This window comes from Cydia strobilella, chromosome Z (genome assembly GCF_947568885.1).
Source record: "Cydia strobilella chromosome Z, ilCydStro3.1, whole genome shotgun sequence".
NCBI lineage: Eukaryota > Metazoa > Arthropoda > Insecta > Lepidoptera > Tortricidae > Cydia > Cydia strobilella.
Window position 1 is genome coordinate 34724871 of NC_086068.1, and position 26742 is coordinate 34751612.

Consider the following 26742-nt stretch of genomic DNA (forward strand, 5'->3'; position numbering starts at 1 on the left):
TTTAAAAATTATCGCCTTTTAAAGAGCTCAAGCCTTTTTTTAAAGGTTAAAACTTGGTTTGGTATGGTATGGTATGGTATGGAGTGGTATGGTATGGTATGGTATGGTATGGTATGGTATGGTATGGTATGGTACGGTACGGTACGGTACGGTACGGTGCGGTACGGTACGGTGCGGTACGGTACGGTGCGGTGCGGTGCGGTGCGGTGCGGTACGGTGCGGTACGGTACGGTACGGTACGGTACGGTACGGTACGGTACGGTACGGTACGGTACGGTACGGTACGGTACGGTACGGTACGGTACGGTACGGTACGGTACGGTACGGTACGGTACGGTACGGTACGGTACGGTACGGTACGGTACGGTACGGTACGGTACGGTACGGTACGGTACGGTACGGTACGGTACGGTACGGTACGGTACGGTACGGTACGGTACGGTACGGTACGGTACGGTACGGTACGGTACGGTACGGTACGGTACGGTACGGTACGGTACGGTACGGTACGGTACGGTACGGTACGGTACGGTACGGTACGGTACGGTACGGTACGGTACGGTACGGTACGGTACGGTACGGTACGGTACGGTACGGTACGGTACGGTACGGTACGGTACGGTACGGTACGGTACGGTACGGTACGGTACGGTACGGTACGGTACGGTACGGTACGGTACGGTACGGTACGGTACGGTACGGTACGGTACGGTACGGTACGGTACGGTACGGTACGGTACGGTACGGTACGGTACGGTACGGTACGGTACGGTACGGTACGGTACGGTACGGTACGGTACGGTACGGTACGGTACGGTACGGTACGGTACGGTACGGTACGGTACGGTACGGTACGGTACGGTACGGTACGGTACGGTACGGTACGGTACGGTACGGTACGGTACGGTACGGTACGGTACGGTACGGTACGGTACGGTACGGTACGGTACGGTACGGTACGGTACGGTACGGTATGGTATGGTATGGAAGGCCGCTGCAACAGGCATGGCCAGCGGCGCGGCGCTACCGCCCCGTCCACATCCTGGGCTATCCTCTTAGGAACTACCAATCCCAACCTCTCTAACACCTCTGGACTGTCAACACGATGATGAACGACCGAGAGATAGTGAGCCAAGAGTAACAATAACAACAAGTTTATGTGTACTTTCTTGAGTTTCTTGAACTACATACAGAATACGGAACAAACTATAGGTTTACTTATTATTTATTTATTTATTAACATTAAGTTTAAGGCAAAATTTGTTAAGAATAATAGTTTTAAAATTGTACTTAAAGGAAATAAATAAATTGAAATTTATTGCGATTTACGAATAGATAAGATTAAAAAAAAAAGATAAAAAATGTTTTTATTGCACAGAACGAATACAATTGTAGACCAAATACATACTCGTAAATAGGTTGTATCTATTCTCATACATCGATGGTTGACATGTAGTAAGACTAGTAAGGTAAGGTAATGTAATGCAGTTGCTGCGACGGTGCGGATACGAGCTAGAAGCGCGCGGCGAGGTGGAGGTGAAGGGCAAGGGCCGCATGGAGACGTGGTGGGTGGTGCGGCAGCGCGGCGCGGCCGACGCGGGCGCCGAGGCCGTACCGGCACGGCCGCGCTCGCTCGTGGCTCTCGTCTACACCATGCTGCAGGCCCGCAAGCGCATCTACACGCACCCTCTCGACGCTACTGCTATGCGTAAGTTACGCACATGCGCATTATATTTTGTTATGTAGCATGTTGTTGAAGCTAAGGTCAATTTAGTGGAGATCCGGCGCATCAGATGTTAAGTAGTGTAAGAGTAAAAACACCAGAGCACCATTTAAACAAATATTTATTAGGGAATCACAAAATATGAGAATTTAGTCTTGGTTAGTACGTAGCGTGGTACAACGCCCAAAAACCGACCTACAAGATGGAGGACGCTCCTAGTGATGTAGTGAGCCATTCCGGTTATAGTAGTGATGTGGGGACCGATAAAAAACCGATTATAGTAGTGGTGTGGGGACCGATAAATGACGATACCGCCTTTTAGTAGGTAGGGCCGAGTTGGTCACATCGGATCATTTTTTTTATAAGAACTGTATTTGCTCCATTTTAAATTGTATCGTTGTCTTATCTTAGCCTATTGTTATAATCTAAATCCTCCTTACCCTTATTAACCTCCCTCCTTCCCCTCCTATTATTAAGAAAAAACCTGTAAAGAACAAGCTGTTATCGCTGACTGTACTTTTCTTTCCTTTACTAATGAAACTCATCGAGATAACTCTAATTTCTAACAACCCCAAACACAATTAGTTGGCGTTATTTTATAATACAGTTCCCATGGCCACCTCCTGTCTCCATCATCAGATCAGCTCCATGTCATCATAATGCCAAATTTCAGCTCAATCGGAAATAGGGAAGTGGGTCAAATTTAGCTTTCAAGATTTGACACACACAAACAAAATAAATAACTAACAGGGCAAGTTAAATAATAAAAAAATCTGCACCTCGGAAAACATGAAATTTATAGGCAATATCGTTGTAGCGTAGGTAAATCGAGCCTCCAATATTTTAGATTTTTGTCTGAGCGTAAACTATGCATTTCGCCGCCTAATTTGTACCAAGATTCAAAAGTTAAATCTAATATCCAAACATACTTATTTGTGATAAACCGATTTGTATGTTGGCATAGTCTGATATTTGTGTGTTGCAGCGATCCGCAGCGGCAGCATGCACGACAAGCCGACGCGGTGCAGCACAGCGCCCACCGGCACGCACCGCCCGCGCCACTCGCGCCCCGGCCGCCGGCTGCCGTCCGCGTCACGGTACTATCACTACACTGCCAGTGCCAGTGCCAGATACTTCCACTAGGGCCATCAGTCACGCCAGACGTACACGCCAGATACAATCGGCGGACTGATTGACATACAATTGAATTTTCTCTATGCTCTGTACGTGACGTTGTGTAGGCTGCATCCTACTTACTCGTACCAAGTACAGTGCAGTGTGCATTAAAGCGTTAAGGACGCTGAAAATAGAGTTGATCGCTTTTAACCTTTTGGACGCCAATGACACCGATATCCGCACCGTAGGTCCAACGCCGACGACGGATTAATCCGTCACTGGCCACAGAGCAACATAGACCTACTTGCATATGCATAAAGTTCAATTTCAGTTATGATACTCCGGTGACGTGGCGTCCGAGTGATGGCTTTCGCGTTTCCGTGTCGAAAAGGTTAACGACTTCTACGCGGATAAAAATCGCTAGTAATGTATAACAAAATTCTGTTTTCAGTATGGCTCACGAAAGTTCACGACCGCCGTCGAAGAGCATGGTAGTGAGGCGGCCCGACATAGCTCCCCCGGTAGTAAGCAGCGTGTCGGCGCCGCACACCCCAGTGGCGCCCCACTCGGCGCCCTTCCCGGGCCCGCCGCCCAAGCCCGGCATCGGAGCCCGCCTCAAGGCAGCGAGCTTCTCATACCGCGACCGCGCCCGACCGCAGCGGGACAGATCTCCTCAAATACAAGAGCTGGATGAAGCAAGCGCTGACCCCGCTGATGGGACCCCCAAACTATATAAAAATGGAACTTTCAGACTTCGCTCTGACACAACCAGAATGTAAATAAACAAATTAAAAATTCAAATTAAAATACCCCCAACGCAATGAAATGGATGAACAGATTTTCAAATGGATGGATGGACAAAACATGTCTAAGAACCACCGCTAGAAAATCTGCTTTCTAACAAAAAGAACCGCATTCCAATCAGTTGACCCGTTAAGAGCTACGGTGCCACAGACATACATAACGGTCAAACTTCACATCTTAACATCACTCTTTTTAACCCCCGACGCAAACAGAAGGGGGTTATAAGATAAGTTTGATCGCGGCGGGGATTTAAATCACTTTGTTAGAAAGGAGAAATATTGTATCCTAGTTACTTAAGTAGGTACATACTTATTTTATTATGTAAGTAAAATTATTAAAAAAAAATGTAATTAGGTAAAGACAATATACATATTATACGTATATGTGTAGATATTAGTAAGAGATAGAGACATTAGAGAGCCAGCACTACATGGCTTAACTTTTAATTCCAGTCCAAAATTAAATAAATTCGTACAGCCCAAAATGTTCAGTGAAATATTACGTATCTTTTGCTTGCTTACGATACATACATACCTACATTCGATTCTTGATTCCGTGTGTGCTATTTTTCTAGTTCCTACCTTAAGGACCGAATTTTCTAGTACCTAAGAATCAAGTAGTATTTTATTTTGTTTGATAGTTTTATTTTAAGGTATGGATTTTAGACTATTATGTTTATATTAATTTAATGTTAAGGTGATTATTACATAAAAGACTGATCAGATTTGAGGCGAAGTTAAGTGACGTTGCCATTTTGATAACTTTATTATCTACAAGCAGACTGCTGGTGGCCCAGAATGGGCCATAAACTAAAATAGTTATTTGTTATACAATGGTGCAAAGTTGTATTTTACCCGCGAGTGTTTCAACACACGAGATACTTACATTTGCACCCGTGTGTAATACAAAACTTTTCACCTTACTATAGTGAGATTAGCGAGGAAAGGGCAACATGCAAAAAAACAGCTCATGAAAAATGATTTTTTATTTGTACACATTATAATCATCATCAGGTTAATTATAATCATCGTCAATAAAAGTATAATAAAAGTAAAATTTTTGTTGACAAAGTTTACATTTACGCGGGCTAATAAACCGACAAAAAACGGGGAACGGCGCGAAGGCGTGAACAATCTGCGAAATCGACGCCACACTTACGTTCGCGGCTTCGCGCCGTGAATCGCGCATGAGTGTGGAGGGCCCATATGGCTTGCAGGCGCGTTAGCATCGCGTCAAACGCGCGTTGCAGGTGCGTTTGTATCGCTGTAGGTGTGCAAAGGTCTACACGCTGGTTTTGAGGCCCTACCGCGAACCACGTTCGACGTGTGGCCTCCTCTCTGTTGCACTTGTAAATTCGTACGTAGGTCTGATAGGGAGGCAACACGTCGAACGTGGTTTGCGGTAGCCCCTCTAACTTGCGTGCGAATCGCGTGTGTGTCAATACCAACGCGCGTCGACGGCGCGTTAGCATCGCGTCTGCATTGTATCGCTACAAACACGCGTTGCAGGCGCGTTAGCATCGCGTCTGTATCGCTACAAATGAGCGTAGCAGGCGCGTCTGCATCGATGTAGATGTGCAAAGGGCTACAAGCTGCGTCTGATTAGCGTGCGAATCGCGTGTGTATCGACACAGATTATACAATAGTTCTTACGAACAGATATTTATCTCTTGAAGAAAACGCTAATACCTACCGTTTTGATACCTACACAAAAATACAATGGAGTGACCTTCAACGCGCCGCTCCCCGCACCGCGCGCGCCAGCACAAGGCTAGGGTTGCCGACGCTTCTTTCAAACACTTAGGTGTCTTAGGTAGATATCTAGCTATAAATGTGTCGTAAAAAACATTACCTACATCTTTAATAGTAGATTGTACAACAAGGGCACAAAGCGAGTTATGCTTATACGAGGCAATTTATTGGTCCGAGCGGCAGCGAGGAACAATATAGCCGAGGATAAAAATAGGCGTTTGTGCCTGAGTTATACACACTGCTTGTCACTTCAATTGTGAGTAAAATAAAACAATGGCAAACAAATAAAAATTACTTTTTGAATTTCGATAGGCAAAGTATGAGATGTTGAATAAACGGAAATTAATAGGATCACTCGTGCGTCTGTCTGTCTGTCTGTCCGTCTGTCACAGCCTATTTTCTCGGAAACGACTGAACCAATTAAGTTGAAATTTGGTGTATATATGTAAGTTTGTGACCCAAAGACGGACATGTAACGTAAACAAATTAATTTTAAACACGGGGGCCACTTTTGGGGGGTAAAAGAGAAAATTAATAAAAAAAAAATTTAAACTATATCGTGTTACACATCAAATGAAAGAGCTCATTGTGAGAATCTCAAATGTATATTTTTTATAATTTTAGGATAAACATTCAATTCAACTCAATTCAATTCAATATATTCTTTATTCAAATAGGCCTAGCAACAAGCATTTTTAAATTGTTTAGAAGTTATTCACGAAAATAGGCAAAAAATTAGCATTCCCCCCCTTTATCTCCGAAACTACTGGGTATAAAATTTTGAAAAAAATACACAAAATAGATCTTTACCTATCACAGGAAAACTTATTAGAAATGAGCAGTCAAGCGTGAGTCGGACTTAATTATTTAGTTTTTGATCCAACCCCTACGGGTTTATTAAAGACATTTCACGCACGTTTCACATAAAAAATAAATTGTTTAATTTGAGTAATGTACGGAACCCTTGGAACGCGACTCCGACTCGCACTTGGCCGGTTTTTATTACAAGCGCGCCACAACCAAATCAGCGCTTTGCAGTCATTTATTTTTTTAGTGGTTAACGGCTATGTATGATGAACCCCTGTAGACGTCAGCTGCCGCTCCGTTGATGGTTTGAGAAATGGCAGCCACCGAAACACGCAAAAAAAATTGTTATCGCCTCCCGCTTGATACTGAGTCAGATGATAGTTTAGATGCTATTGTGAATTAAAAAAATGGTCAGCCGGTTGTATCTCGGCTGACCATCAGCTCGTCACATGAACATGTAAAAAAATCTTTTCAGTCCTCGCATCCCATTTCATACTTTGTCAGATGGTAGTTTAGATGATATTGTTAATAAAACAAATCGTCGGCCGGTTGTATCGCGGTGGAAAGACCGTCAGCTATTAAAACATTATTGTTAGTTTAAAAATAATTTTAATTGATTTAGCCGTTTAGTAAAAATAACCAAAGTTAGCCGCAAATTGGCCTGTTTTATTATTTTTATTACGGTAAAACTATAAATATCAGGAAATAAGTTTAATTTTATAATTGTTGAACAATAAATGAAGATTCATATATATATATTTTTCATAATTTTTTGTTTACCCATTTAGAAGACATAATACACCAAGTTGACACAATGAAATAATTACTGAAATGCAGAAGGAGATACAAATAATAATAAAAAAATTAAACGTTTATTAACAGGCAAGGATCACCCATGAAAAATTTACAGACATAACTACAATTAAACTATTTAACACTAATTACTACTTAACTAAACCTACAATAAACTTAATAGTAAGTTTTTCCGTAAATAAAAATACGATAGGCCGTTTTGCTAGTTCTTAATCGATTAAAATTATATTTAAACTACAAAAACAATGTTTTTTAACAGGTACTATTCATACATACAACGTAATAGGTAATAGGTAGCTTATGTTAAATCAATTATTTATTGTTTCGAGATGGAATGGAACATTATTCAAAACGTAAAACTTGAATGACATTATAATATGTCGGTTAGAAAACATTTATTTATTTATTTCAAATGAAGTTTTCTCAAACATACGTATATTATAGTATAATATATACGGATATTATCATTACATTCATTGTAATAGACCGCAAAATACCGTGTTGCGCTCGCTAATGCGCGTCGCAACCAAATCAGCGCTCTGCAGTTATTTATTCTTTGGCCACAATAACTCCGATATTATAGCACTTTGCTTGTGCATAAGCGAACATAGTGCAAGGAATGCACGGAGCGACGAGCGACACAGCCTCCTCGTCTCAAAGCTGGCACACGACTGCCGGTGCCGGCCACGCCATGTTCAGGCTGCATACGCATGAAATGTGGAAAAACGTTCGATTTCTTAAGAAAATATTTTTTGATTAAGAAAAGCTATGTTGCATTTGTAGAACCTGTTAAAACATGTTTGTTAGTTTAAAAATAATTTTAATCGATTAAGCCGTTTAGAAGTTATAAGCAAAGTTAGCCGCAAAACGGCCTGTCGTGTTATTTTTTTTTCGGTGAAACTACAAATTTCAGGAAAAAAGTCAAATGTTGCGATTGTTGTCCATAGAGTGAAGATGCATATATATATTTTTTCATAATTTTTGGTTGACTCATTTAGAAGCTATAAGCTCTAAAAAGTAACAGTTTTAGGCCAAAAACTGCGCGAAGCGCCTTAAGCATAGAGTACACACTCCAAATGTAGGCGGCTTCAATTTCTTGGACAATTCGTCGAAATATGTTAAGAAAACACCTTCCGAGAAAGTATCGACTATTTTTTCGGCTCTCCAACTCATGAAATTTTCGTATACAGTAAGATATTTTTGTTTGGGTTTCTGCGGCAATAACTGCTCAATAACATTTTTCGCTTTCCTTTCCATTAAAGTATTAGGCGAAACTGTAATTTCCTCCTCACTCGACGACATTATTAGAAATAACAATCGTAAACAAATTGCAAAGCCGCAACAAGAGCTTCCCGCCAATATTCTTTATTTTTATTTTTAACACGTGATATTTACCTTAAGCTCACTGCACACTCGTGCGCGAATCGCGGCGCAAAGCCGCGAACGCGAGTGTGGTGTCGATTTTGCTGATTAGCGAACTGTCTACACTCGCGTTCGTGGCTTCGCGCCGCAATTCGTGTGGAGGGAGCTTTAAGTCTTTATTCATACTGCCCACCGGATGGAGGACACGGGCCAAAAAGTGTGTCCACATGAGAAGTCAAAGTGGGCGGTTGCATCTCTTTCTAATTAGGGTGACCATAAGTCATATGTATGTGGGATATTAGGATAAGTTGGAATGTATAGTTTGGCCAAGATCTTTTTTCATTCATGCATAGGAAGTCAGAGAGAATGGATATAGTTTTTTTCTCCTCTGTAAAACGCTTCACAAAACCTTACTTAATTTAGTCGTTATAAAAGCTGTTACTGATGACAGACAGACTGACAGACGGACAGCGGAGTCTTAGTGATAGGGTCCCGTTTTTACCCTTTGGGTAAGGAACCCTAAAAATGGTCACGTTTTTTTTCATTTGTAGTCTGCCTTTTCGCACTCATGGTACGTTCATATACGTAATGGCTTCTCTTTTGCACACTTCAGCTATTCTTTAAGCGTCATCGTAGTTAATTGCAGCTTTTTTTTTTATTTGCCGCCTTTGTGTACTGACGGAAATGTGTGTTCAACCTATATAGAATATTATGTATAAATGTGTCTGTAATATTTAAGGATATTGGATTTAAATTTTGGCAATTATATAGCTCTCATTACGTGCACAAATAAATCATTTATCTATCTATTTATCTATCTATCAACCAAATAATTAAACATGCCGAAATAAAGATATACTCATTTAGGTAAACTTATTTTTACATTAAGTAAGTACGTAGGTAATAAGAACTCTGTAAGGCCGATTCACATCGTGCCGACATCATAGTCAGCCTAATGAGTTTGACAATGTTTTCTTGTATTTTTATCGTAAACTTTAATAGTTGAGGCTTACCTGTGAAAAGATATACCACAATCAACAAAACTTTCACTTCTGCAACCTTTCACACAACATCTTTTACCCATTTTATACTTTATTTCGCAAATAAATCTTGAGCGCCGCCATTCATGTATTTTGAAAATTTCTTTATCAAGTTGGGGATACCAATTAATATTCAAAGTTACTACAATGTCTACCATATTAAAATTAATGTATTTTTTGTTGTGCACATGCTTGGTTAAGTCAGTTAATAATATTGACATTATAACTATTTACAAATTGCGTAAAAGATATCAGAACCGCACTCTGAATATAGCACTTAAATAATATAAAAAGGTATTTAATTTTAGTAGTTATTGATATAAATACTACCAAAATGGTATTTTTTTAACATTGGCAACATGTGCGAGTGGGACACCGCGACCCACTTTTGCTATCTCATGTGGACCGTTTTCTCTAGTCTGGTACGAACACCTTTCTGGCTCGGTGATAAGGTTCAATTTAGTATGGCAAAAAAAGTGACAGCTCGCTCCTGTTTAGGGTATAACTTCATGATACTGCCAAATAGGGTATTTGACAACATTAAAAATATATAACGAATTGCTTTCATCCTGAAAGATAATAAACTAATAAAGTATATTTCACTATATTTGAATATAAATTATGTTTAGTTTTTGGAAAATAAACGAAAGAAAATTTAATATTTTTTGAAATTTCATCAGGGACGTGAACGCTCTGTGATTGGTCAACGCTCGGATGACGTCACACGCGGGTAAACATTCTTGATTGCCTTGAGTGTTTTAACTGTTTTATTTGTATTTAGTTAATTTTAGTTATTGTTCCACAGTTTTCTGATATATTCCGATTTCTCCGTATATCTAGTAGCACAATATTCATAAGAATCTCAAAATGGAGCCGAAATATGTGAAAGCTGATAGCGCAACCTACCAGACAGACGCCTTAATGGTTACACTTTTCTTTAAAGATAATCCGGATTACTATGCTGCGGAACTTAGAAATGTAAAAACATTTCGATTTCGATGATACGAATACGACGACGATATATATATAGAATACGATGACGAGAATAGTATCTCCATACTGCACTTTAGTTTGAAAGAAAAAGTATGCTACTATATAACTACCTACTAATGCTGAAAGAGCTATGTTATGAGGTTATGTAGTAATACATTAAATACCTAGATCTTGTTTCGTTAAATACAACAAAATCCGCTGCTTTAACTACCATATTTATTTACAGTTAAATTATTACTTACATCGAAGTGGTCTTCACACATAAAAACATTTGTATGCGCTAATAGTACATTTTACAACTAGTGTGAAAAGAATGTCTTTTTACCACTAGTAACGAGGTATCTTGCCACGAGCTGAAAGCGAGTGGCAAGACTCGGTACGAGTGGTAAAAAGACATTTCACACGTGTTGTAAACGACGTTTTTTAATACAATTGCGAAAAAATAATAAATTAATATATTAGTAGAATCATACCACCAAACCAAACCAAAACCAAAAGTACCTATACAGCTAAGATACGCGAGCTGCCGCAGCCCGCGATACTTTCATACTCGTGCGCGCCCCGGCCGCGGCCGCCGCGGGCCCGGCGCGGGTTGGTCAACGACACCTCCTCATAACTCATGAGGCCCTGGTACCTGCTCCGCGCTAAATTCAATTTTAACTGCGTTTCGAAAGTATAGTTTGGAACTAAAAAGTAAAAAGCACTAGTTCGAGAAATTGAGCTTCTCGCACGCTACGCAGCCACAAAAAGTACCACTTTTTGAGCAACTGTATTAAAAAATGCTTTTTGGGTCTCTTCGCGTTAGTTTTAACCACATTTTTCTTTTTTTTGGGATTCGTTGGAACGGAAACAAACAATTTATTTGGATTTTTTATAGTCGTACTTGAACATTGCGGCACTATACACCATTTATATACCATTTTACAGTGAAATAATCAATTCAATGCACATAAACCATAAGATTTACTAAGGTCATTGACTGAGTTTCCTCGCGTGTGACGTCACACGTGTCACGTGATTAGCCCCTTTGCAAAAACAGCGTTTAAGGCGCGTTCAAAATAAATAAACTTTAACATTGTTTTTTTATATTTAATACAGGAAATTTCAAGGAAATATCAATGTAGTGTAATTATTAGGTCATAAACAATCAATTAAAACCATTTTCAAAAATTAGTCAAATAGCCCCTATTATAACTACATTTTGTAGTTTATTTCTATAATAACTATGCTGTATTGTAAGATTTTAATGATTAAGTAATATATAAAACACGGATTATTAAAAAAACGGGCCAAATTAAGTGGAATAACAATATTATCTATGGCAGTGATTTGATTATCTGTCTTTAAAAAAAATATTACTTTGTGCACTAGAGCATAAAAGTAGTATTTTGTGCAGCCTACATCTAGCACAAAGGAGAACTTTACGAGCATGAGAAGTGAAAAAACAATTTAATAGTACCTACGTAGCTTGAAACTATCGTAAAAATAATAACAGTAGGTGTAAGTACCTTTATTGAAAATGTCTACTTACTTCTCCTCATCCGTCGAGAGGAAAAAACTATATTTTTTTTAGTTTTGTTGTTTCTGAATCCATCCACACTACAAGCTGTGTTATTTGTTCGTGACGAAGACATTTCTTTGGCATAGCGCGCGGTGACGTGCGTGCTTGAGCGCGTGTGGCAACCAACTGGCTAGCTTGAGTCCCGCCAGCGGGAAGCGAGTCGTAGGTATAAATCTGAGCTCGCGCGGATAGTTCCATAGGCCAGCCGGGCTAGCACATGATTGGCGCGAGAGTATCTCGCCGCGACATAAGACTACCCGTCCCTCTTTAATTCATACAGTTAGTAAAAGACGGGTAGTCTATCTCGCGGCGAGATACTGTCGCGCCAATCATGTGCTCGGCCTACTGGTATCGATACAAACGCGCGTCGACGGTGCGTTAAAAAACGCGGCGTTTAGGCCCTTGGATTATTGACTAGTTTGTTTCGTGGTCACTTTGTTATAAAGTGTGATGAAAAACATTGTATGTATAACTCCGGGGGTAAGAATATTGCAAACTCGAGTCTTTAATTCGCTCCAGCCTGCGGCTGCCGTAAGACCTCGTTTCCAATATTTCACTTACTATTTAAAATATAGAAATGAAAATTAGTATGATTTTAAATCGTTTATTACTAACTTATACTTTATATTTACAGCTTGATAAAAATAAAGTACCTATATTTTACAAGATTTCTCGCTGTTCATTTGCGACAGATTAAATATTAGGTATACAGTCATTTAATAATAAAGGAACAATATTAGAATACAAGAAAAGTAATTTCAGCGTTCCGTAAAATGGTCTCTTTATTAATAACTGGTAAAATAACTCTTACTTTCATAACTTGTGAAAGTCCTCATATGGCCTACTCAGGTATATATATATTAATGATTAGACCTAAAACTTATTCTAGCTAAATTAAGTTTCGGCATAACTGTTATCGATAAAGCAAGTCAAAGATAAATATATAAAAGTAAATTATAGTGAGCTATAATTATAACTCACCGACATGTTACAAGAATATAATCCAAATGCCTGACACCTGTTTATAGTTGGTACGTGGACTATAAACATAAACTATTGTATATACTTACATAGAAGGTACCCTAAAGTCATGAGATGATAAAATGACAAATAAATATTAAAAAACATAGGCTACTACTATTTCGCGGTAGATATTTTCTTAGACAATGTTAATTATTCTCTATAGAAACAAGGTACGCGGGTCAAAATTATTTTAGTTCTTGTTTGTCCCCAAAAAATGTGACGTGTGACGGAGTGGAGCTTTTTGTATGAGATGAAATTTTGATTTAATTTCTCATTAAAAATACCTATAATCTACAGTTAGAAAGACATGCGATAGCACTCGAGTTTTTTATGTACCTATTTGATAGAAGACAGAAATACAAGCGTGACGGAGTGGTCAGAAACAAGACAACGAAAATAATTTTGACCCACGTATCGATAACAGTTATGTCGATATTACATTTGATCAATCTCTCGTTTTTGCTAGAAAAAGTTCTAGCTCTACTAATGATCATTTATTTCACTTATTTTATAGAGTAATTAATACTTGTGACGTTACGTACCGCGGATTTATTGTGAAGAAAATAAGCAAATGACACAAGCACATACTAGCCACCCTAATGTTTTAATGTTAATGTAACAAACACAGCCTACGTATATTTTGGGAATGGCAAGAACAACCCTGAGAGGCTATTCAATAGCGACTAAATCCAGAAAGGCCGACTTATTGGAATGCTTATAAATATGTGATGCGCTGCCACTGCCACACCACAGCGTGCACCGTGCAGCGCCACGCACGCTTCGAGCAATGAACCCACGCGGCTTGCAATTATACGGCTTCCGGATTTATTCGCAGGAAAATTCAAACTACCTAGTTTTATTAATCCTAGCACCAATTATTTAATTTAAATATGCATGTTATCAGTTCTGATACCGCTGACGTGAACAATTCGAGTACTTTTCGATAGTTAAAAACTTGCTTTAAAACAATACAACCTTTGTAACCGTTGTAACACAATCGGTATTTAGAGGTTATACAAATATAAGTTGAACGCGCCTAAATTTGGCCACATAAGTTGTCAAATACAGAAACAAGATCAAACATTGTGAAATAGAATTCCAATTACATATATGGTTTATTCATAGATATATAGGACAGTTATGACATATGCAATTATATCTTTGTGATGTCCGGGGTCCGGGTCAAACACGGCTCTTTGTGACTTCAACAAGTTTTTAAAAACATACCTACATTTTGGTAGGTTCAACTAAAAACCTAATTTAAACTCCTAATAATGCTTGTAAGTAAATAAATAATATATGAATAATTCAGATACTCGAATAAATAGCTAAAAATACGTAAATACGATACCTACCGCCCTATATTTTCTTGCTATCAGTTGCTAATTAGAGTAATTAGAAAAGCACATTTTCTAGCACCTATTTTGTTGGTACGAGTATATATATATATAATACAGGAAGTTCATTTAATGTGTGACATCGAACTTCGACATCTACATTAACCCTTTAACTCTTTCAACGCCAAGAACCCCTAAAGGTGTCGTCACTAGTCGTGCCCACCGCACAGCGCCGCGCCAAGCTGGGCCGGATTTAGAGGTCTGAAGGCCTCGGGGCAACAAAGGAGTGGAGGCCCCCTGGCCCCAAATTATTTTCCAATTGTCTCTATTGTGGGGGCCCCCCCTCTTTTGTGGAGGCCCCGGGGCTGTAGCCCTGGTTGCCCTCCCCTAAATCAGGCCCTGGCGCCAAGGATCACTATAGGTGTCGTCACTAGTCGTGCCCACCGCACCGCGCCAAGGACTACTATAGGTGTTATGGCGGACGCTGTCAAACTAACCTTCACACTTTCAAGTAAGGTTTACATTAGGTCCCTTCCACCCGGGAGCTTGGCGTTTGAGTTTGAGTAATGTTTGTGTTTATGACATAAAGCGTTCAAAATGTGAATTTTAGTAGATAAGTCGTGTCATTCTTGTATGGCACCGTGTTGCTTCGTCCTTTGATACTTCTACGAATATGTTAGACGGATCAGTAATGCTTCTTTATGTATGACTGCACCATCGCTGTGTTCAGAACATCGTTCCAACTGTAAACAAGTCACACATTATTACATACCTACCTTTACAGTTATTGGCTTATTCTAACATTATTACTATCTACAATACTATTAGTGGAGTGGAGCCAGTAGGTATAAAGTTTGTCACATTAAAATGCACGTTCAAATATCTCTACCGTAAGGTCGGGTCGGAGTACTTTAGCCCTTACGAGGTTACTTTTTGTCCACCCATAAAAACCCATTTATTGAATTAACAAATTCTTAAAAACGACAGTAAACGCTTACACAAAACAAATTAATCACAATGTCGTTTTTAAGAATGTATCAATTCAATGAAATATGTTTTCATGGGTGTGCAAAGTAACCTTGGAGGGCTAAAGTACCCCGACCTTACGGTATATAAATAAATTCTACAACGTGCCCACGAGAACCTCGAGATATTCTGACAGTATATTCCTGAACATATTTAAATACGAAAATGTCCTAAAAATTGGAATTCGCCTAGTTTCAGCGTTAATACCAGGTTATTAAAACATATTTTTATTGTTACTTATAGCGGAAGCCGCTCGACCCCAATTTCAAAGGAATACCGCAAATCGATGTACAGGTTAGCCGTTTGGCACACGCATACTAGAGGTCAAAACAAAATTTTTGACCCACAGTTCCTAAAAAAATTTCGCTGGGGGGTGGTAAAACATTTTTTTTGCATGGAAAAAAAAATTTTTTTTTCCAAAACCTATCGAGTGTGGTATCATACGAAATGGCTTTTTGAGGCGATTCTAAAAATATACCACATCATTACATTTCGGGCATTTTTTTTAAATTAAAACAGAAAGAATTTTCGAAACAATCCAAGTTTGGGCTCCTCCAGACACGATATGGGTGATTTTTTTTATGTACAATATACCACAAATGATACGTCATATCCTCATGTCTAACTAACCCCAAGAAAGCAAATTTGAAAATAATATCATTAACAATTTTGTTTTAATTTTTCTTCTTACTTCTACTTTAATACCTATTTCACGAGACTTATGGAACTATACTGCAGATACGGTACATATTAATCATAAAATGATACGTAATATCCATATATCCAACGGTTAATACCTCTTTAACCCTTTAACTGCGCCTTTTCATCAGTTGGTATAATTTGTTTAGTTATTGACACAAAATATCAAAGTTGTATCCTCCAGCTACGATATACCTTACTGATTTTTTTTGTACAATATACCACAAATAATACGTAATATCTTGATATCGAACCCCAAGAAAGCAATTTTGAAAATAATATTAACAATTTTTTTTTTAATTTTTCAATTCTACAAAGTGACACAGTTCTACTTCAATACCTATTTCACTAGACTCACCGTCAGCTCGCCACAAGCTGCCCCCTTTTTATTATTATTCTCTTGATTTATTCATTTTCTTACGTTAGGTTTTTTATAATATGCATATAAAAGTAAAATATAAAAACACTTACAAAACAATACAAAATACATATAAACATATTATAAAAAACCTAACCTAGGGTGCCGCCAGCAGCGGGGCAGGGCCCAAGCTGCCGGTGGTCAGGGCCGCAGAGAGGAACCGGCGGACTATCCGCGCCGTGTCCAAGATCACCGCCTTTTGCATCTGACCCTTGATCCAACCACCTAGCGAGAGTCTCTCAAGGTGTTGGTCGAGACTCTTCGCTATGAGACCGTTCGCTGAAACGACTATCGGGACAATGATCGTCGAATCAACATCCCACATAGCGGTTATCTCGTGAGCCAAGTCTAGGTACTTACTGGACTTGTCCTTCTCGGTTTCACGAGATTCTCATCATGGGGGATGGTGATGTCGATGAGCACGGCCCGGCGCTGCGATCGACCTATTATCACAATGTCAGGCTTATTGGCTACAATAGTCCTGTCAGTGATGATAGATCGATCCCAATAGAGCGTGGCACGACCATTGTCGAGAACTGGCACAGGTAAATACTTGTAGTACGATACTTCGCGGTCCACAAGGCCGTATAGAAGAGCAAGCTGCTGGTGAATAATCCTGGCAACGAGATTATGTCTGTGCAAGTACTCGCCGTTAGCAAGATGAGAACAACCGGAAATGATATGCCTGAGTAACTCATGGTATAGTATCTCTGAAGAGGAGTAATGTAATGCTGATAATAATGCCATCTTTGGGTTATGCTGGACATATATTCCTCAGCCGTGGTGCCCTGCTGAGCTAAAAAGCGGTATCTTAATTGAAGATTGCATGCATACCTTAAATTTGAATCATAACGTTCCATTTCCAGTTCATTCGTTTTTGAGATACCGCCTTTTAGCATAAGGAGGGCTGAGTGTGGCTAGATATCATTCTTGTGTAGATAGTAGAAAACAAAATATACCAAAACAAATATTTGAGCAGGTAACTTAATCGTATTTAATTAAATCTAGAAGAATATATTTTAATAAAACATGTTTTGATAGTGTTACTAACCTTACGTTGCAAATGAACTAGGAAACAAATTAAATGTGAAACGTAAAAGTCGTTTTTTTAATATGTAGTGCAAACACCGTACGCTGACAGACTGACGTATTTTGACGAATAAAAAAACCAAATGACGTTTGGTTTGACGGGAAATTTTGAAATTATTTCTAAGTTGTTTTTTTAATATAAATTCCGTTTAAACATATTTTTGATCAGATTTATGTTAAGATATTAACTAACAGCGTTTCTTTATATCACAACCAACCTTGTGTTGTGTTGAGTTGTGCTCTTACTCATTCAATGAAACCAACGCAGGCAAGATGAAAAGCAATGGCGGCCGGGCCGCGCCGAATCTGTGTACCTTCTTGTATGTACATCGGTACAAGGACAAGATAAGTAAATTTTCGAGTATATAATATATATATATACACCTCCTGAACATTTATTTATTATTTCATCTTTATCAAAAGCTTTGATAGAGGCTTCGGGCAAAGCATATTTATGAAATGTTGGCGATGGAACATGGAACATTGTAACATTTCAAATAACAACCGTTGAACTAGCACCATTCTTAGTGCCCGTAAGGCCCGTCATACACGTTGCTCTGATTGTCATAATTAAGATACTATTTTCCGTGCCTAGGTCTTAATCTGATAAATCAACTACAACCTGCCAAAATTAGAAAGACCTACATCTAATGATAAAATCCAACCACAATACGTTACCTTTGTCGACATTTTACATGAATTATATCCTGATCCACTGATTTCTTGTTACCTAACATTAAATGTGACACACCACGATACACACCAGGATACAACCTTGATATTTTGTGTCAATAACTAAACAAATTATACCAACTGATGAAAAGGCGCAGTTAAAGGGTTAAAGAGGTATTTCCCGTTCGATATATGGATATTACGTATCATTTTATGATTAATATGTACCGTATCTGCAGTATAGTTCCATAAGTCTCGTGAAATTGGTATTGAAGTAGAACGGTGTCACTTTGTAAAATTGAAAAATTAAAAAAAAATTGTTAATGATATTATTTTCAAAATTGCTTTCTTGGAGCTAGACATGAGGATATCACGTATCATTTGTGGTATATTGTAAAAAAAAAATCTGCCATATCGTGTCTGGAGGAGCCCAAACTTGGTATGTTTTAGAATCGCCTCAAAAAGCCCTTTCGTATGATACCACACTCGATAGGTTTTGAAAAAAAAAATTGTAAAAAAATGTTTTACCACTCCCCCCCCCCCCAGCGAAATTGCGGCAAAAATTTTGTTTTGACCTCTAGTATGTGTGTGCCAAACGGCTAACCTGTACATCGATTTGCGGTATTTTTATACGAACGGGTTAGACTAGAGAGTTTTTTATCTATTACAGTAATAACATATACTAATCTATGGAGTGACTCCGGGACGGCGGCATGCCCGACAAATGTCGACCGTACCGTCCTTCAGGATATATTTCCGATAGTTGTTCGTCATCATAACTTCGTCCGCAATTGCACAGGCAAAACCCTCGGTTTCTCCGAAGAGGTCCCCGAATCGTAACCAGTTCACCGACGCGAGCAGGTCTACATCGGGTCCCGTGAGGGCCTTGTAGAACCGCCCGTGTAGCACCTTACTCTCCCATACCGCCCTGCGGCCCGCAGTACTTTGTACCACAGATTTGTGCCAGTTCTCGTGTGCCAAGGAGAGCGGCGTGAAGTTCCTGTCCACTGCCACCACATCAGGATGCATACCACACTCGTTGTTAAGGAAATAATTCCTGAGATTGCACACCTCGCGGTTGTGGAGATCTTTGGCGTTAAGGAAGCCTCGACCTCCACACTTCCGTGAGATGTACAATCTCATAACTGACGAGCGTGGGTGTAGCATACGGTGTGTGGTGAGTAGTAGACGGACCCTCCGATCCAGGGCGTCCAGCTCGGTCTGAGTCCACCTTAGTATGCCAAAGGAGTATATGAGTATGGGCATTACCCAGGCGTTGAAGGCGCGCACTTTATTGCCTCCTGACAAAAGACTGTTAAGGACTTTTGTGAGCCGACTGAAAAAGCGCTCCTTCACCGACCGTCTAATACCCTCGCCCTCAATACCCAACGACTGTGACATACCAAGGTATTTATAGGTTTCTGATTCAGAGATAGATCTGAAAGACATTGTCTCAGAAAGTTGTAAATTTGTTGAATTTACAACCTCCCCCAGCTGTACATGCATAACCGCACACTTATCGACACCAAACTCCATTCTGATGGCGGTACTGAAAACTTCTGTGGTTTTCAATAGCACCATCAAGTCTGGTTATTTGGCGCAAATAGCTTGAGGTCATCCATGTACAGAAGGTGAAAAATGACTTCACCCTCTCTCCGAAGCTGGCAACCTAACTGAATCCTTCAGCAGGGTGCTGAGGGGATTCAGAGCTAGGCAGAACCACAGGGGACTCAAGACTGTCACCCTGAAATATTCCTCGCTCGATCCTTATAAAGTCCTGCGGGCCAGGGCGGTCATCTCCACCCCCTGGTTGACGAAGCACAATCACAATCCACCAGAAGCACGGTTTGCCGGTGATGTATGACAAATGTCAACACGGTTGTAATGCGACTGCGACCCATGGTCGCGGTGTTTATAATGAAAAACATCAATTGTCCGCATGGTGTAGTAATAACTCGGTTCACACATGAGTATTTATCATTATTTTAGGGCAAAAACCACATTTAAAATATATTTTATCAAAAGAAATGTAAAAGGACGTCTGTCAGTATCAGCGGCTGTTTTTTATTATTATTCTCTTTATTTATTATTTTTCTTACGTTAGGTTTTTTATAATATGCATATAAAAGTATTATTATTATTATTATTATTTGTATCTCCGTAACAAACTCTCGGGTTTTTAGGCCCGGTCATTTATAAGGCGTGCGTGGGGATATAGATCCAACACGTAGAGGCCGTTTGGAGAGTTTTGATGTCATGTAGAACGGCTGCTGGAACCCATTCACGGGTACATAAATAGATACCCGTAAACCGGTTTCAGCAGGCATTGGGAGCTATTATAGAAAAGTGGAAAGAGTCCTGGTCTATGGCTTAAATTTGGGAGGAATATAAGACTGGGCTATTGCTAAGTTTCGGACACCTCCCATAATATTGTGCTATACAGTGCTATCGAGGCAGGCGGTGACTCGCCACTCGCTAGATGGGCACCTGATGCGCCATCATAAAGACGGCCAGGCGCAACACCGGCGTGAGCGGCTCAGGGGTGTCGAGAGGTGTGCTGCGCTTTCTCCGAAGTTACTCGCGGCATTATGCCCTTTAACAGTTCCACCCCTGGAGCATATAGCTCTTACGACTCCCCTCTGGACGGCCAATGAAGGCAAGCCAGAGCTGAGAGTCCTACGGGTCCCCTTGGGGTCTACTCCGACCGACGAAGACACGCCGGAGACGGAGACCCTGACCGACTCTCTGGAGCACTCGGTTCCGTGGGGTCGTCACTCCCCAACAGCTCGCCACAAGCTGCCCGCAGGGCATTATTATTATTATTATTTATATGTCTTTTACATATCACGGGACCATGGGGTCCCGGACCTTTGGGAGGCGTACGTGGGGCCGAAGCCAACAGCGCAGAGGCCCTTTAAGACATTATTATTTATGTTCAGGAACATATTTTCTTTCATAAAATATATTTAATCCGTCAGGCAGATTTATTTTATTTATTTTATTTTATTAATTCAAAAAATTTACACAGCATTACAGCGAACTAATACACTGAGAAATTTATAATAGAAAGTATTTATACAACTAGGTACATGATACAGTCTAGAAAGGACAACAGAACAAATGTAAGAAAAAAAAACTAATACAAAACAGATGATTCACGCTTATCCATCGCCTCACAGTACCTCATACATTCTTTACACAGATCCATCCAACTACTTGCAAATAAATCACATTCCGGTGCTGATGCGAGGAGCGCGTTGATATACTGTAGAGCGCGGACAAGTGGTGATTTGCCATGAGACATAGTGCGCGTTTTAGGCACAGCTAATAGGTGAGGACTTCGTGGTCGTAAATTAATTTGGGCCTTAGCTATAGATGGTACGAACAGGCGTACATACACAGATCGGTGAAGGTCGGCCATACATGACGTATCTCCTAGTATGTGTATTAGACGAAGTGTAAATATAGCCTATAACCATTATATACCAATAATTACATTATGTTTGTCGTTGATTAGGTAATATAGTAGTATGCCTTGTACATATGGGGCATCTTCTATGAAAAGGGACCTTATTGTCGATGGCGCTTACGCCGCACAGCGTCGCGCGGCATTGTATTTATATCGGAGCATCGTTTATAATGGCGTAAGCGCCATCGACAATAAGGTCCCTTTTTATAGAAAATACCACATATACGGTAATTATAAAAAATATAGTGCACCTACATAATATTACTATTATGTGTTTTAGAACAGCACACACAATAAAGCGAGTGTATGAGTTTGTGGTTTAATAAATTTTTCTATTTTAATGCAAATTTTAAATTATTAATGAGATATTTTATATTTTTTCAAACTATTGGTTTCGTAACATAACTTAAATCTGAAATGTGCGAATTAATGGAGATCTTTCATACTTTTCAAACTGTGCAGCCCCGACTATAACTCAAATCATCTCGGTGACCTTACCTGTTATAAGTAAACTGACTATCGGCCCTGAAGAAGTAAACATGATTTTTAAATTGTAACTTGAAAACAAAATCCTTGTAAATGGCGTCCTTGTCTGACGGGGCCCCCACGGTGTACCTGAAACACATATACAGTTGTACATTCCAATTATCAACTCAAATGTAGGTACTGTAAAGGTTTGTAACCTTTACAGCCTTTTTATTGTATTTTATTTATTGGCAACAGCCACGTTTTGAATTTAGAATCGTATCGCCCTGTCAAATGGAACGGGGGTGCATGTTCGCCATTCGTAAAGAAGCAGTCCTCTAGGATAGTAATATATATTTGTAACTAGCTACACTTGAATGAAAAAATAAGAAGATATTATCCATAACAGCAGTGCTGAAATACCGTCTTTCCATTCCACATCCTCCCATCAGGCGTATCCCCTTTACAGTACTGTCCGCGCGCGAATTCCGTGCACGGATGAGGAATGTTAGGAATGCTGGGCGTCATGACCGAGTGGTGTGATTTTGTCGATATTACGTTATCGATAATATGCAATTTGTATTGCCGCCGCGAATAAGTTAAATAGGTACATAATTTGACTGGATGGACAACTTCTTCCTTCAATATAACTATCATGAATGTGTCTCATTGAAACTGAACATGCGATATTTGTACTGTGAGCAACGTACCCGAGCAGCGGCAAGGAGGCCAGTGGAGCTTCGTCGTGCCAGCTCTTGTAGAAGAACAGAGTGAACGCGGCGAACGCCACCCACAGCTTCTGCCAGCCGTGAGAGTTCTTGAATTTTACTGTGAACAACGTACCCGAGCAGCGGCTAGGAGGCCAGTGGAGCTTCGTCGTGCCAGCTCTTGTAGAAGAACAGAGTGAACGCGGCGAACGCCACCCACAGCTTCTGCCAGCCGTGCGAGTTCTTGAATTTTACTGTGAGCAACGTACCCGAGCAGCGGCAAGGAGGCCAGTGGAGCTTCGTCGTGCCAGCTCTTGTAGAAGAACAGGGTGGACGCGGCGAACGCCACCCACAGCTTCTGCCAGCCGTGCGAGTTCTTGAATTTTACTGTGAGCAACGTACCCGAGCAGCGGCAAGGAGGCCAGTGGAGCTTCGTCGTGCCAGCTCTTGTAGAAGAACAGAGTGAACACGGCGAACGCCACCCACAGCTTCTGCCAGCCGTGCGAGTTCTTGAATTTTACTGTGAGCAACGTACCCGAGCAGCGGCAAGGAGGCCAGTGGAGCTTCGTCGTGCCAGCTCTTGTAGAAGAACAGAGTGGACGCGGCGAACGCCACCCACAGCTTCTGCCAGCCGTGCGAGTTCTTGAATTTTACTGTGAGCAACGTACCCGAGCAGCGGCAAGGAGGCCAGTGGAGCTTCGTCGTGCCAGCTCTTGTAGAAGAACAGAGTGGACGCGGCGAACGCCACCCACAGCTTCTGCCAGCCGTGCGAGTTCTTGAATTTTACTGTGAGCAACGTACCCGAGCAGCGGCAAGGAGGCCAGTGGAGCTTAGTCGCGCCAGCTCTTGTAGAAGAACAGAGTGGACGCGGCGAACGCCACCCACAGCTTCTGCCAGCCGTGCGAGTTCTTGAATTTTACTGTGAGCAACGTACCCGAGCAGCGGCAAGGAGGCCAGTGGAGCTTCGTCGTGCCAGCTCTTGTAGAAGAACAGAGTAAACGCGGCGAACGCCACCCACAGCTTCTGCCAGCCGTGCGAGTTCTTGAATTTACGCAACAGGTACCCGGACATCTGACTCTAAACAAACGTTACATAACATTTCACAATATGGAATGCCCAATGCACAATGTGATATGGAAAAATGAGGCTGGTTGGAGTTCCAACTGTCAAAATAACCCAATAAAGAGTAAATGAAATACAAAGCAGTGACGTCAATAACCTGTAATATCTATCTAATTAAATAATGGTACTCTTTGTAGGTTTTCCCATTGATTAAATAATTATAAATAGTGTCCAAAAGTGATCGCGGTTTATACTATAATATGTTTTTCAAATATGCGGAATTTTCTATAAAAAGGGACCTTATTGTCGATGGCGCTTACGCCATTATTAACGATGCTCCGATATAAATACAATGCCGCGCGACGCTGTGCGGCGTAAGCGCCATCGACAATAAGGTCATTTTTATAGAAAATGCCCCATATATATGTTTAGTGCTTTATTACGTGCATGGAGTGAAATTACTTATTTTAGCTACATTCAACATCCCTATTAAAATAAAACTAGGTAAATATTGAATACATACATTGAAGTGTTATCTCTTTGTTATAACATTTCTGATTTTTCATACTGTCGTTAAGATATCTTCCGTCATTTATAGGGATTATGAATAAAATGCACTTTTTTATATAGCACACTGATAATTCTAAAACTAAAACTAACATCTTGTTGCCGCGCGGGTTTTGCGAACTACCCGCACTTGATATTGATGTTGATACAATTCCTCGCCAGTCTGCCTGTGACCACAAACGTAACATGACGTTCGAAACGTCAGGCCATAAATAAACGTAAGTTTGTACGCGATTAAGTCCCGTTAGTTTTAAAATTATGAGTCAAAATCGTGTTAGTTTAAATAAGTATATAACACACTGTTTTGGTAGTAGGGTAGACCGAGGAGAATCGAATCATTGATATGAGTGCACTAAAATGGCGCGGTACATGTCTTCTGTTAGCATGCGACGCCAGCAATATTTTCAATATCAACGATTTGTTTAGTCTGACCCGATTCGCCCTGTGATCAGATTCGCCTCGTTCCACTATAAATAATAAAGAATTAAATAATAATTTAATATGAATTGCCGTCTTAACACGGTGGAAAAAATAAAGAGCCGTGGAGGGCTGACTTCCTCCTTGGGAGCCGTTATTAGTTCCAGCGTGTATGTTATGTAGTTACCCTCATGGCGGTGTGCAGATGGTCGCGCGTGAGAGACGTGACGCGGTGCCAGCACACGTGCGCGAGCGCACCGCCGCCCACCCCCACCCCTCCGCCGACGCCACCGCCGCCGCTCTCCGCACCTGCTCAACATTCATTGCACCATCACCTTGTAGCACCCGAAACATTGTTTTTTCCACGTAAAAATTCCAGAGCCACGGCAGAAAAACGTTAATTTTTAGTTAAATTAAGATTTCAATATGTTTGATCTTAAAACAAGAATTATTTTAGAATTAATTAACAAACAAATTATAATAATAATCATTCTCATAATCATTTGAAAAAATATACCAGCGTGTTGTTGATAGTGCGTGAGCTCGGTATCGACGTAACCGACGAGTTCCTGCGCGTGCTCTATCGCGGACTCGAGCGCCGCGTACCAGCCCTCGAACTCGACCTCGTTGCTAGTACTTAGCATTAAGTTTATACTATCATCTGGAATAAAACACATACATTAAATTCATCTCGCTTTTCATATCACAATATATAAATATGAAGTCCTACGTGAAACGGATGACTCCAGTTTAAATACAAGGTACGCGAGTTGAAACAAGTTAGAATATTTTATTCAATATGTTTTCAAATAATTTTTAAGAAAAAAAAACCGACTTTAATGGGGGATGCCGCTGAAAGTTAACTTATTGTTGATGGTGCACTCTTAGATTCCAGACAATGAAATAAAAAAGACAGCATATTTTGCCTAATTATGTAGAAAAGGAGGTAAAACGACCCACTTTTCTAGTAGCATTTCGTTTTTGTAAGGGTCGCAGTTCTAACCTAACCTAACCTACTTTTCTGATAGCATTTCGTTTCTGTAAGGGTCACAGCTCTAACCTAACCTACTTTTCTGATAGCAGTTCTGTTTTGTGAGAATCGCAGTTCAAAAAAACCCACTTGTCTAGTAGCATTTCCAGGTCCGGGCCTGGGTCCGGATCCGAGTCCGTATCCGGATCCGAGTCCGGGTCCGTGTCCGGCTGTCCGGGTCCAAGTTTGGGTCAGAGTTCGGTCCGGGTCCGGGTCCGAGTTAATGTCCATGTTCAGACCCGGGTCCGGGTCCGAACCCGGGTTCAAGTTTAGGTCTGGGTCCATAAGGAAGAAAACAAATCGCCAAACGTGAACTATGTGTCATTGAAGAGTTCCATTCTGATCATCATCAGCAGTTCCACTTCATCAAATGTCACTTTTTTAAATGTAAATGCTGGATTTGTTGATGAAAATACAAAAATCACTATATGTATGCCTTTCACATTTGAGGATTTCCCTCGGTTCCTCGTGGGTCTCATCATCAGAACTCAAGCTTGACAAAAATATGTCTTAAAAACTTAAGTTGCTTAGCAAACATAAAGAAGAGGACAAATCGCCAAACGTAAACTATGCGTCATTAAAGAGTTCCATTCTGATCATCATCAGCAGTTCCACTTCATCAAATGTCACTTTTTAAAATGGAAATGCTGGATTTGTTGATAAAAATACAAAAATCACTATATGTATGCCTTTCACATTTGAGGAGTTCCCTCGATTCCTCATGGATCCCATCATCAGAACTCGAACTTGACAAAAATGTTTCTTGAAAACCTAACTTGCTTAACAAACAT

General features: G+C 40.4%; 2 protein-coding genes across 2 annotated transcripts in view; one reads left to right on the forward strand and one right to left on the reverse strand.

Moving 5' to 3' along the window:
- The window catches only part of LOC134754470 (adenylyl cyclase 78C-like), a 79076-nt gene extending 75430 nt beyond the window's left edge, over window positions 1-3646 (forward strand). Inside the window, exons 22-24 of the mRNA XM_063690803.1 lie at window positions 1489-1708; window positions 2709-2814; window positions 3291-3646. Coding sequence (XP_063546873.1) covers window positions 1489-1708; window positions 2709-2814; window positions 3291-3618 — 654 coding nt within the window. The 3' untranslated portion in view covers window positions 3619-3646. The remainder of the gene's footprint in view (window positions 1-1488; window positions 1709-2708; window positions 2815-3290) is intronic.
- A 10846-nt stretch (window positions 3647-14492) lies between these two features.
- The window catches only part of LOC134754138 (FERM, ARHGEF and pleckstrin domain-containing protein 1), a 201076-nt gene continuing 188826 nt past the window's right edge, over window positions 14493-26742 (reverse strand). Inside the window, exons 25-29 of the mRNA XM_063690221.1 lie at window positions 25439-25582; window positions 25109-25230; window positions 23810-23952; window positions 22202-22318; window positions 14493-15073 (exon numbers count right to left, since the gene is read on the reverse strand). Coding sequence (XP_063546291.1) covers window positions 15016-15073; window positions 22202-22318; window positions 23810-23952; window positions 25109-25230; window positions 25439-25582 — 584 coding nt within the window. The 3' untranslated portion in view covers window positions 14493-15015. The remainder of the gene's footprint in view (window positions 15074-22201; window positions 22319-23809; window positions 23953-25108; window positions 25231-25438; window positions 25583-26742) is intronic.